This window comes from Ischnura elegans, chromosome 1 (genome assembly GCF_921293095.1).
Source record: "Ischnura elegans chromosome 1, ioIscEleg1.1, whole genome shotgun sequence".
Taxonomy (NCBI): Eukaryota; Metazoa; Arthropoda; class Insecta; order Odonata; family Coenagrionidae; genus Ischnura; species Ischnura elegans.
The window spans coordinates 99,928,581-99,940,760 of record NC_060246.1 but is presented as its reverse complement, the minus strand read 5'-3'; the positions used below and the strand labels follow the sequence as shown (position 1 = coordinate 99,940,760).

The 12,180-nt window shown below is 36.5% G+C and overlaps 1 protein-coding gene across 1 annotated transcript; it reads left to right on the top strand.

Annotated features, from left to right (window-relative positions):
- Positions 1-82: 82 nt before the first annotated feature.
- Positions 83-11,597, top strand: LOC124167204 (guanine nucleotide-binding protein-like 1). Its single transcript, XM_046545052.1, has 12 exons — positions 83-392; positions 482-602; positions 1,304-1,514; positions 3,490-3,630; positions 4,050-4,257; positions 4,648-4,743; positions 5,464-5,552; positions 5,958-6,083; positions 6,205-6,330; positions 8,642-8,789; positions 9,550-9,690; positions 11,298-11,597. Exons 1-12 carry the CDS (start codon positions 299-301, stop codon positions 11,540-11,542), a joined length of 1,746 nt encoding a protein of 581 aa, XP_046401008.1. The 5' UTR covers positions 83-298; the 3' UTR covers positions 11,543-11,597.
- The last annotated feature ends 583 nt before the right edge of the window (positions 11,598-12,180 follow it).

Below are 12,180 nucleotides of genomic sequence, written 5' to 3'. Positions count from 1 at the left end.
ACGGTAGTGCGGAGGGTGCGGAGCGGAATTGCCGCAGAGTCATGCGGAACTAGATTTCAACTGTCAGAGTAGAGGTTGTCTGGGTTGTCTTTCAATTTTGATGTTATTGTCAGTTGTGTCGGTTGTCTCCTTCTCCCGGGAAGAAATGGTTTTAAGTTGCTCAGCATTACGTGGAAGAAAAAATTGCTGGATTATAACAGCCTGATTTGGAAGTTGTTCTTTTTCATTCGGACTCGAATTCATTGCGATAAACTCTACGTTAAGTTTTCGTGAACGTAGTTCAACGGCACTGCACAAAATGCCTCAAGGAAGAAGAAAAACACCATTCAGTGGCAAAGCAAAGAAGCAACAGCTGCAGGCTAAGAAGCATAAACAGATGGCACCGAAAACGAGTACGTTAACACACCTTGTTGTTATCCATTACCTCCTATCTAGTTGGTAATTATGTGGTTCTCATAATGCGATTCACAAATTCCTCCAGGTCATAAGCTTTTACCGGTTAGTACCGCCAGTTCTTCAGAGGAAAGCTTTTCCTCGGAATTCGAAGTTCGTAAGCTCAATCAACAACCGGTGCGACAGGTGGGGAAGGCCAATCCAAACAGGTAATTTGTTGATAACATCATTATTTCTTGCTAGAATTTTTGTCATCCCCCTTCCCTTCTATTTTGTTGCTCCTGTCATGCAGTTTTAAATTATATGAATTGTAGTTCTTGAAATTGAAAGTGGGGCGGTTATCTTCAGAGATCATTCTCCATGCATTACAATGGTGAAAAAGTCGCCTGTCAAAATAGTATGGAATTGTAATTCTGGTTATGAAGATGTAACGTACCGGCTCCTAATTTTAAACTGGAACTGTAGTGTCTGATGTGAAACTTTCAAACTGACCGGCGGTAGCACTTTATGCAATAAACTAGCATTTGCAACAACTTTGACAAGTTAATCAAATCAAAATATGTCACGATTTTTCATAGCTGCATACCGCATTAATATTGGGAGGCAGTTAATTACAAAGTTATTTTGCATTGGAAGTTGTTAGGCCCATGGCAGTGGAAGAAGTTGAGTGGATACAGTGAGGTGAATTCGAAGTCGGTGATGGAATTTTGTGGAAATCAGTGAAAATTTTTAGTTTTTATCTGTTTCAATTTTCCCTCAAAACTGATTCTATTAAAGTTTAATGCGATTTTCACCATCTAATTCTTTGCCAGGAACATGATTTCAGTTGAATAATTTTAGCTCTGTCATTTGACCTATCCTACATTATGCCTCCTTCATTTTTTGAGGAAAACCCTGTTTTTTCACCTAGATATGTTCTCCAGTTTCATCGTGATTCCCCTGACGAAGTTCGACGGAGAAAAGAAGAAGCATTGATGGGTTTGGAACCACGGTCCGAAGTGGATTTAGAAATCGATGCGGATTCTTACTTTCCTCCTGGGTTAGATTTCCCAGTTCGTCCCCCATGGAATTTTTCAATGAGCAAAAATGAATTGGAGGGAAAAGAGCAAAGGTATTTTATGGTAAGCGCGAGACTAAATGACAAGCTTTATTGTCATAGTTGAATGCATCATCCAGTAAACTCTGGTTATAATGCAGTTCTTGGGGCAAGGATTTTATATTTGCATTACATGAAACAGCCAAGTCATTAAAACTTAAGGGAATAAAAAAATCTGTATTGCAACATTATGCCACAAATGTTTTTGCTTAATATAAATGAATTTGGAAATGGTAATATGTCTTCAAGGTATTATCCTCAATTTACTTTAGCACCTTTAGCCAAAAAGGTAAATTATGAGCATTGCAAGACATTTACGTGAAAGGTTGGGTTATCCATGTTCTCCGATTATTCGTGCTGTCTCTCCCCTTCATTAGCGTGGATAATCGGGAGCGTACTGTATAATCAAAATAATGACTGTGGTGGAATGCGTTCATAACCATGCCTTCTCCACTCAATAATACACAATAAGAGAATAATTAATCAATTTAGAATTAGAATTAATATTAAAGAATAAGAATAAATATTAATCAATAATTGAATTTGAACTCTTTGTTAGCAGAAATGTTTGAAATTTGAATCTTAATGAGGGTACCTGGATATGGGAATACATATTTTAAATGTGCGTGCCATTACCGATTATTTTCAGCGTATACCCACTGGTTCAGTGTATCCCAACCCGTAGTATGCATACACCCCAAGGGGTATGCACTATGCATACCACCAGTTGGGAACCGCTGGTGTACCTGATTGCATAGTAAATATAAATAAAGGGTAAAGTTAAAATTCTGAGTTCTTTGAAAACACTGCTACTTGTATTTGTATTTGCACCAGTTAAAATCCTGATTGCCCATTTTTGGAGCCCTTAATAGCCTTGAGGAACCACTAGCATGTCCCTGGACCACAACATTATTCCTCAGCTTGCTGAATATTTATGTGTAATGTATGCATGAAGCAGCAGTAAAGTCAGAAATGAGAAGGATCATTCTCAGTTAGTAACATCCTGATGCTACACAAGAACGTAAGAAGTCAATATGTTCATCCCAAGTTTGGTATTCATCAATATAAACACCCAGAAATTCAAAAAAGAGGTCGTCGAGATTGATTTTCCCCCTAATCTCAAAGAGGAGATGGCAAGGTTGTATTTTTATGGAAGAGCATGCAAAAAGACGTCTCGTAGTTCAGAGACATTCTGTTCTCAGTTCACCAAGCGCCCTTGTTTAGTTGAGCCTGAACTACCACAGAGAAATCCTCATTAGAGGAGATCAGGTGGTTGGCATTATTGGCATGCACAATAAATTCCCCAGTTGCAGTACATTTAGGGAGATCATTCAATTGCATTAAATATTTTATTGGTCCTAGTACTGAGCCTTCTGGAACACCTTTTCTAAATTCTATTTGGTTTGAGGAAAACATTGAAATTGGACCTTTTATGCAGACTTAACTGACTTCTTCCAGATGAATAAAATCTCTGACAATCATTGGCTTCCGCAGAAATACCATATTAATGCAGTTTCTTTTACAAAATTGAATGGATGTCAATATCAAATGGCTTCCTTGAGTACTATAAGATACCCAAAACATTCTTATGTTTATCTTATCGAAGGAGAGTCTGATCAACAAACTTATAAATAGTGGTGTCTGTACTTGTTCCATGTAAAAAAAACATTCTGAGATAAGAACAAAATGTCAATATTTCCAATAAAAGTTGAAAGTCTGTGCAACAACATATTAAAATCCTTTTGACATAACAGAGAGCAGGGAAATGGGTCTAAAATTATTAATGTCCATGTCATTGAAATCTTTAAGGATAGGAATTATCTTAACTTTCTTTAATCTAGGAGGGAATGTACTGGTACGCAAAGAATCATTAACTAATTATACAAAAGATGTATTTCTTGGTGGCATCTATGTTATGTGTTCCATTGCTCTTTGATGTGCTGTGTTCTCTTTCGGCCATTTTAGTTTAACCAGTTAACGTGATGATACCTTTTCTGCAGGAATATGTGTCTAACATCCGTAGTACATTTGAACAGAAAGATCTTAGCTATTTTGAACTGAATCTGGAAACGTGGAGGCAGCTGTGGCGAGTGCTTGAGATGTCTGAGATCATACTAGTCATTGTGGATATTCGTTTTGCTGTGAGTACCTGATAGCTTGTAAACTATTTTTCAGTTTTAAACTAGTTTTTAGTTTCGAATGCATATTTTACATGCAAAATATTTTCTCTTTTAATTCATCTAAGTTTCCTGCTGGCTGGTATTTGGTTATTTTCCAGAAACCAGATTGGTCTATCTTGAAATCAGATTTTCAATGCATGTTTCACATGTGCACAAAAATGATTTTCATGAAAATGATATGCATTTATGTTCTAACAAAAATAATTTGCATTAGTTATGTTGAGGGTTACAGGTATATACAATATCATTGTATGGTGACCATCCAAATTACTCTTTAAATGCTAATTTAATGGATTATTCTTATCATTATCAAAATTTTACAATTTGATTTATTTCATGAAATTTATGTGCATGATTTTAATTTAAAATTTTTATTACAGCCTTTGATGTTTCCACCATCATTGTATAAGTATGTAAATGAAGTTCTCAAAAAAGAAATGATTCTTGTTTTAAACAAAATAGACTTGGCTCCTGCTCCTTTAGTAGTGGCATGGAAACATTATTTCAAACAGAAGTATCCTGATTTGCGAGTGCTAACATTCACATCTTTTCCATCCTATAATCTTCATGGGAATCAATCAAAGACTGGTAAGTGAATACTCAGTTATGTAATTACCATGGCTGAGTTAACAGAGCTATTATTTTACAAGGTTTTAGTGTATTTGTTTTCCTTATAAATGACATTTTTTTTAATGTGAAAAAATATATGTATATGTATATATTTTTTAAATATTTCGAGTCGTGAAGTTAATTGTTAATTCTGATTGTGGATTGAAGGCTGGTGTTTTATTTCTCTGAGTAATTAGAAGCAGAAGATGGATAAAAAAGTAATAAAATTCCCTAGATGTGGGCGTAAAGAACTATACAAAACTTGATGGTATTCATCACGCATAATATATGGGTTAATGATTTATTTTTATTTAGCCTCAGTCTTTCCATGTTTTAAAATTTTGTGTATTCTTTATTCTGGCTCTCTAGGCCTTAAATCTCAGCGTCGCAGAGGGAAACTAAGAATGTCAGCTGAGGGGGCAATGAAATTACTTGAGTGCTGTGAGGAGTTGGTGAAAGGAGAAGGTACTTTACTTTTTTGTGCACGTAAAGTTTACAACTTTTTATGGATGTACTGTAGATGCAAATTCGATGGTAACATCTGTTGCCTTGACCAAGATTTGAACCATTTCCTTGAATTTTCGCCAAGTTCTGTAATCTCTTAAGCTACCAAGGCATCATCTGCCCTTGTGAGCTAGGTTGTCTTCAGAAGATGAGGTGAAATGTACCCATTTTACCCATGAATGCCATTAGGCAGTATGTTTTTGTGCTGTAGGGAACTCAGAAATGTATATTCAGGAACAGTTTACCATTAAATAAGTATCATATCACAATTGAATCTGGAATTTATAATTTTATCTAAGATTTACAGGAATTGAATGAGTCCCCTTTGATCCTCCCGTGGAGAACACCCTTGTTTTTGTGCACAGCACGACAGTCCATTGGCTGAAGTTAATATCAGTGAATGCTAAGTTGTGATCTTTAAAAAAACTCAGGTAACAGCCTGAGACCAGGCAGTTGTGAACCTTCACTCCTGTGCTAGTGTTCATAAAGTGCAAAAATTCCATATCTGTAAATAATTTTCTTTTTGGTTATAAATAACTTAATGCTCGTTGTTCAGTTTTTTTATTATTTTTTCTCTATGGAGTTTATGAATTTGGTATGAATTTGTGAGTAAAGTTTCACCACTGATGAATTCACAGTTGCTCTAGAAAATTATTATCTAAATTATAATTTCATTTGCAGTGGATTTGTCATCATGGCATAAGAAAATTTCTGAGGAAATGAAGACTGAATATGAAGATGATGAGTTAGAAGTTGAAGAGAGTACAGAGGTAAGTGTTCTATATGTTATAGCAGGTTCTAATATTAGTCAAGTTTGACGTTTAACATCATCTAATTGATAATTGTCTGGGGACATTAGTTGTTATACAGATTTTTTTAATGGGGAAGTTAAGGGTTAGTGCTGGTTGACAGTTGCTTAATACCTATAATTAGTAGTATAGGCAGTTATTTTGAAATAAAAGTCACTAATGGACTGATAAAAATATTTAAATACATATATGTATCTATTTGGAATGATTTTAGCATAATTTATTTTTATTTTTTGTTCTTCAGTCCACTAGTATGCAAAGTGCTTCAGTTCAACTTTCAATGCCGACTTCATGACAGGTCACTTATTATTAAAGAGTATGTACTGTTATTTCAATAGCAACCTTTTATATAATTTCTTTCTACAGTTCCAGAAAGTTGATACAAGTTTCATTGAAGCAGAAAAGTACAAAGATGGCACACTTACAATTGGGTGTATTGGACAACCTAATGTGGGAAAGTCTTCTTTGATGAATGCTCTAATGGGTAAAAAGGTAAATTTTGAAGAATAAGTTTTCTTTTCATTTTATTAGTGTGGTAATCTCAAATTTTGTAGTGAAAGAAATTGTTAGGTTACCATTTAGATATTTTATATGCACTTTTCGATGATTGCAGGTTGTCAGTGTTTCAAAAACTCCGGGTCATACTAAGCATTTCCAAACTATTTTTTTAACTCGTAATGTAAGACTCTGTGATTGCCCAGGACTGGTTTTTCCATCTAAGGTCCCAAAACATCTGCAGGTAAGTTTCAAAATGCTATCTTAAAATTTTTGTTGGCTAAATCATGGTGATGTATGATGTACTATTTGAATCTTAAAAGTGTCCAATTGGAGGTATTTGGAGTTTTTTGCTCGGGTCTCTATATAGATGTTTGTTCTTCATAGCTGTATAGAATTTATGAAGCTAAGTGATGTCAAGAATGCTCATTGCAAGTTTTACCTCCTAGAAAAAAATTGAGCTTGGCCCTGTGTCAAGTTATCTAACTGAGAATAATAATATCTCTGTGGCCCAGTAGATTCCATGGTGTAAGCTGATTTTATGTATAAGTTAATAAGCAACTCAGCCAATACTCAATCACATCGTCTTAGGAGAGGTTTCACCATTCCATTCATTAACTGTGTTACCGCTTCTTCTCAGAAAAAAGCATATTACAGTGCAACCTCGATATAACGACACCCCACGGTGCACTAATAAACACTCGCTATAGTGAATTGTCGCTTTACCGGAGGTGGAGCAAATAATAGCCAATATACCTGTTGCGAACAGATATACAGGAACAGGAGTGGTGCTGCGACAGATAAACATCTATCCGATAAACGTAAGCATAAATCCAGACGAAAGGCGATGTTTTTTTGCATCACTAAATTTCCTTACTCAAATAATGACTAACTATTCAAACAATTTATAAGCGCCGCACTGAATAAAAATCATGCAAAGCATTGTTTCGTCAATCATTATATTTATCGAACGACAGTTTACCACATAAATTTGAGACTGAGCACTCCATTAACTCATTTCTAACAGATCGCTAGCAATTACATAGGTTAAGGAGTCTTGATGAAAGTCTTCCGGCGGTGAAACCCTCGCTATGGCGAGAGCCAACACCGAAAGGGTCTCGTAAAAACTAATTTTTTAACACGCTTATTATAGGGTCAATTGACGGTGCATCGGCTATCTCTCGTAATAGCGGGGGTGTCGCTATAGCCCGTACTCGCTTTAACGAGGTTCCACTGTATACTCCTGATTATCCGGCTGCTGTTTATCCATGCATGAGTTTTACTCTTCGTCGATTTTTTCCGCGATCTTTATACAAAAATTAATCGGATGGATAAGCACCCATTTATATTAGCATTTTTATGCTGGTCTACAATGGGATTATTGTTTCTTTTAGAGTTGTCTTTGCCGGCCTCGGTGGCGACGGGGTAAAATCCTGGTCAGCCAAACATGAGGTCGCGGGTTCGAGTCCCGCCTGGGTAACTTTCCCTTATCCAGGGCATGGTTGTTCGTGTACGTTTCATTGTTGAATTTCTTGAATACCCCGATTTAAAATGGCCTATGAGAGCTGTATTCGGAGGTTTGGGAATAAAATAAAATAAAAAATAAAATAAAAGGGAATTATTTTGTTTACATTTAGACAAGGAATGTTTCAAGCTTACTTGGACGTCTTGTGTAGCATGCAGACGATGATCAGCAGCAGGAAAAAAACTCTTTGACTAATTTTAGAAGATTCTTCAATGATTAACCGATCACAAATTAAGAGATATACTGTCTATAATTGTATATTTCATATCGCAAACGCATAATTATTACCGTTGACTCGCATTTGATTGAATATGGCCCAAAGGAACTGGAAATTTCGTCCCTCTCGGACATAGTAGGTTCAGTGATCATGGAACCGCATCACGCAAGAGTTGCATACCGGGCAGCATGCGCGAGACGTGACTACGTAGCGTGGTGCCTGACAGGTGTACTTTCTGACGTCCCACTGTGGTTTTGAAGCATTCATGCAAACCAATTTTCTGAATCTGTGATCTTGCAGACACGGGTGTCCAGTTTTCGGAAACCAGGTATTTTTATGGAGCAACAGGAATGAGAGTAAAATCACGTTATCGCCGCTAAAAAGATCACGGTCGGGAAATGGAAGCTCTAAATGATACCAGAAAGGGGTCTAAAATAAGAGACAGTATGCATAGTTAATAATTGATAGTTTGATTTGCCTAAATTAGGAAAATTACGGTGAAAGTTTGGATTAATTTTGTTTTCCGATTAGTCTTGCTGCCTCTCTCCGTCATTAGCCCGGATAATTGGGAGTATGCTGTATGTTTTTCTGCCACTGATATAAATTCCCTCACCAGATTTTTCAAGTTTGAGTCCCTGACTCAAGTTTTGTGTAAAAGTTCATGCCAACTTGCCCAAACTGAAATGTCATCAAGTCCACTGTACACATTTTGTGTGAGACTTCATTAACAAGAAAATTGAGGTAATGAAAAAATTTGATGCACCGATGCATTTTTTATTTTTCCTGTAAAATCCAATGAGCCTTTAACTTTAGGTCCTGATGGGGAGCTACCCTATTGCACAACTTCAGGAGCCATATTCATCCATTCGATTCTTGGCGGAGAGGTTGGACCTTATCAAACAGTTGAAATTACAACATGCTGATGGCAATGATGAATGGTCACCTATGGATGTCTGTGAAGGTACTTGATTCATTTCCTAATTCTTTTAAGTTTTTTTCAGTACTTTCTAACTGCTTGAATGAAGCATAAGATAGATGTTTAGCGTGCTATACTCCTTTAGCATTTTGTATCATTGGTTTGCTGTGATTGAAATAAAAAAATAATCAGGTTATTTTTTGTGCCTGTAATGTTTTAAATGATGTGTAATGCATATAATTCTTTTAAAAATTGAAAAATATACTTAATATATTGGTAGTACATTAGAGTTAGAGATAATTAATTGTGATTGTTTTATGAAGGCAATGATATTTCCTATCATTGGTGATAACCAAAGCAAATGAGCTGTATGACTAGTTAAATACCTATATCCTGTGCATTTATTTTGTTAAGTAAGCTACTTGTAGGCCTGTAACTGGGAGAATCAACTCATTTTACCCATTATTTCCATGTTATAAGATATTCATTGAGGACATTTTTTTTGTTGGATTAACTTTTGTAATGGCTGCTGTGATTGGATTTTTACTGTTTTATGCATAACTGATATTCATGCTGATAAGAAACCAAGGCATGATCTGGGTGACTGCTAACCTGGACAATTCATAGAATTTTTTAAAATTTGTGTTCCCGTTATCTTACTTTGATGATACTCATTTGGGGGTGTTCAAAGGTTTCACCTTGGATTTGAACCCTGTATCTCTTGATCAGCAACCAAATACTCTACTCTCTAGGCTACCTCACTTCCCATTTTTCTATTTCACATAATTAATATTGGCCTTTGCAGCTTGGGCTAAGAAACGTGGTTACCTGACTGCGAAAGCTGCAAGACTGGATACCTATAGAGCAGCTAATCACTTACTTCGAATGGCCACTGAGGGGAAAATCTGCCTCTGCTTGAGACCTCCTGGGTTCAAGGATAATAAAGGTTTGTGCATGTTTTGTCATGTATTACTGCATGTTATTCTAAAAAGTCTTTAATGGCATGTGTACTACCAATGCATATTCATTTAACGCTGGAATTTTTAGTCTATGTTCAACATCATGAGGATATGCAAATACGATTCATGATTAAAAATATGCAAAGGAAGTTCCAGTGAATTCTATTTCATTCATTGGCATTGTGTGCATTCTTCTTATTGACTTGTTATTTTAATGGGTATCTGTAGATCATGATGAACACATTCTGTTTACGCTCAAAGATGAATCTTCCATACTTTTGGGTGTATAACCTGGGTCATTATTTCTGGTGATAACAGTTTTGCCTCCTTTTCAGTCAGAGTCCAGTGGGAAATAATTTTTGCTGGGGTTTGGTTGTTTTTTAATAGGATGGTACTGTTCCTTGATTGGTCTGTTTCTTTCCTTGAACTGGTATTGTCTTTTGGGTGGCAGAATTCATTCTAGGTGGCCATTTACATATGTGCAGAAGAGCTTCTTCCAATGATGTTGGAGGTGATATCCAACCTCATGGTTGAAATTCAGTGGTTTTTGTGGATATCATGATGGCTTCTTGAGAGATTCCTGGGGGAGTTGTTACTTCCGCATACCCAATGTTGATGCTGTGCCCATGTTTGGAATGAGCATACTCTGCTTTTGCTGAGAGATGAAGTAGCTTGTTTTTCATTGTTACTTCTTCTCTTGTTGGCATACTTGAATACTCCCTTCTTTTGTGTATTCAAACTGTACCACAGGTACATCCAAATCTATATTATCCTTTGCAAGAGGTGGTTGGTTACTCTATATGTACCTATATGAATGGTGGAGTCTTAGCTCTTCCTGTCACAGTTGAATCGAGTGTTAATTTCATATTTTTTCAGCAGCCTGGAATTTTTTTTTGCCATTCTGAAGATAATTGTGGCATAAGTTGCAGCTTTGCTTCAGTGTGGTATCTTGGGTGTCAGATTCCCATGCTGTGTTCAAATTTGTCTCTCCTTCTCAGAGCTAACATCTTGCAGAACCCATAGCCCACTAGAGCATCAGCCGGATGTTGCTTCTTTGTGGGTAGTGATTCATGGTCAAATATGGGATAAGTATTACCCCTGTGAACTAGAGTGGAGAGGATGGCAACTTTAGGAATGGGGTGCACCGACTCATTTCGATTGTTATCTCTGCAAATTGTTTCTGTTATTCTCTCTTCTTCTTTGAAAGCAACTTTGCTATTTATTTTCTTTTCGCCATAAATAGCACACATAGGCCTTTTACATTGGGGTTTGATAAGCATTTCAACAACTGCATGTGCATGAACAACCACGCCCTGGATAAGGGAAACATACCCAGGTGGGACTAGAACATACGACCTCTTCTTTACCCTGCTTTCTACTCCGCCTCTACTTGCTGCCCCACCACCACTGAGGCTGGCTATTGCATTTGATAAGCAGACTTTTCTCTTCACCCATCTCAACCAGTGAAGAGTTTGCCATAGCATTTACCTGCTTCAGGCTAAAATCAGGTCCTATGGTAGTATGCTTGTAACTATGTAATAGATGTGGGAATGAATGATTTTATGTATCAAGTTTTTCTTTTCTCCCCTTCTAGATTCCTGGGAGAAGAATGAGGAAGTGAAGGAGATACTTTGGCTTCAGGCTAGGGGAGAAGAAGTGAAGTCGCTTGAGCTTGAGTACTTGAAGGAAGAGGAGGAGTCAGATGAGGAGCTGGATGAAGAGGGTTCAAATGATGACTCTGATGGGGATAACTCAGGTTCATCTGACAGCAACTCAAGCGAACAAGAAGATGACCTTGGCTCAAAGAATAAGTTTTCTGTCCTTATGGCACAAAGTTAGGATTTGAGAGCTCTGTATTCTTTTTCTACAAATAAATAAAAATGATGAAATGATATTTTTAATGTGAATTAGACTACATAACAAGCATTGACTACTTTTTGTGATTTTAAGCTAAATATTTTGTTAAGGGTTAAGTTCGAACATGTGCTGCAAAGTGTTACTTTCTTCTTTCCAATTAATCGCAATTAATTACTGCAAAAGTAGGAATTTTCTCTGCACATTGAGGTGTTATTGTATACACGGATCTCCTATTTGGATGTCTTATACATCATCAGTGATATATACAGTGCTGTAGTTGGGCCAGTATGGTGTACCCCCTAAAATCCAAACTCTTTATAAGTGTACAGGTTAAAATACCTTCGTGGCCGGATGTATAATACATGTTCAGCTGTTGGAATTTTTGGTGAGCACCGCGTAAATTTTTTTTTCCAACTACAGCACCGCGGATAACCAAGCAGGTTTATAAATATTAATCTTCTAAATAAAGCCAAAGATATTAAAACCTCTACTAAATCCAACCTAGTATGCGCACTAATTTTCCCCTGTTTATTACAGGAAACATCTCACCTCTATATCACTGATCATCACTATCATACTTTTTTAAAAAGTACTTTATTACTGATCTAAGTTCTCACATT

Coding starts and splice junctions, on each gene's coding strand:
- LOC124167204 (XM_046545052.1), top strand. CDS start 299: ATGCCTCAAGGAAGAAGAAAAACACCATTCAGTGGCAAAGCAAAGAAG. Junction 1,515..3,489: donor AAGAGCAAAGGTATTTTATG/GTAAGCGCGAGA, acceptor CCTTTTCTGCAG/GAATATGTGTCTAACATCCG. Junction 3,631..4,049: donor TTGTGGATATTCGTTTTGCT/GTGAGTACCTGA, acceptor TTTTTATTACAG/CCTTTGATGTTTCCACCATC.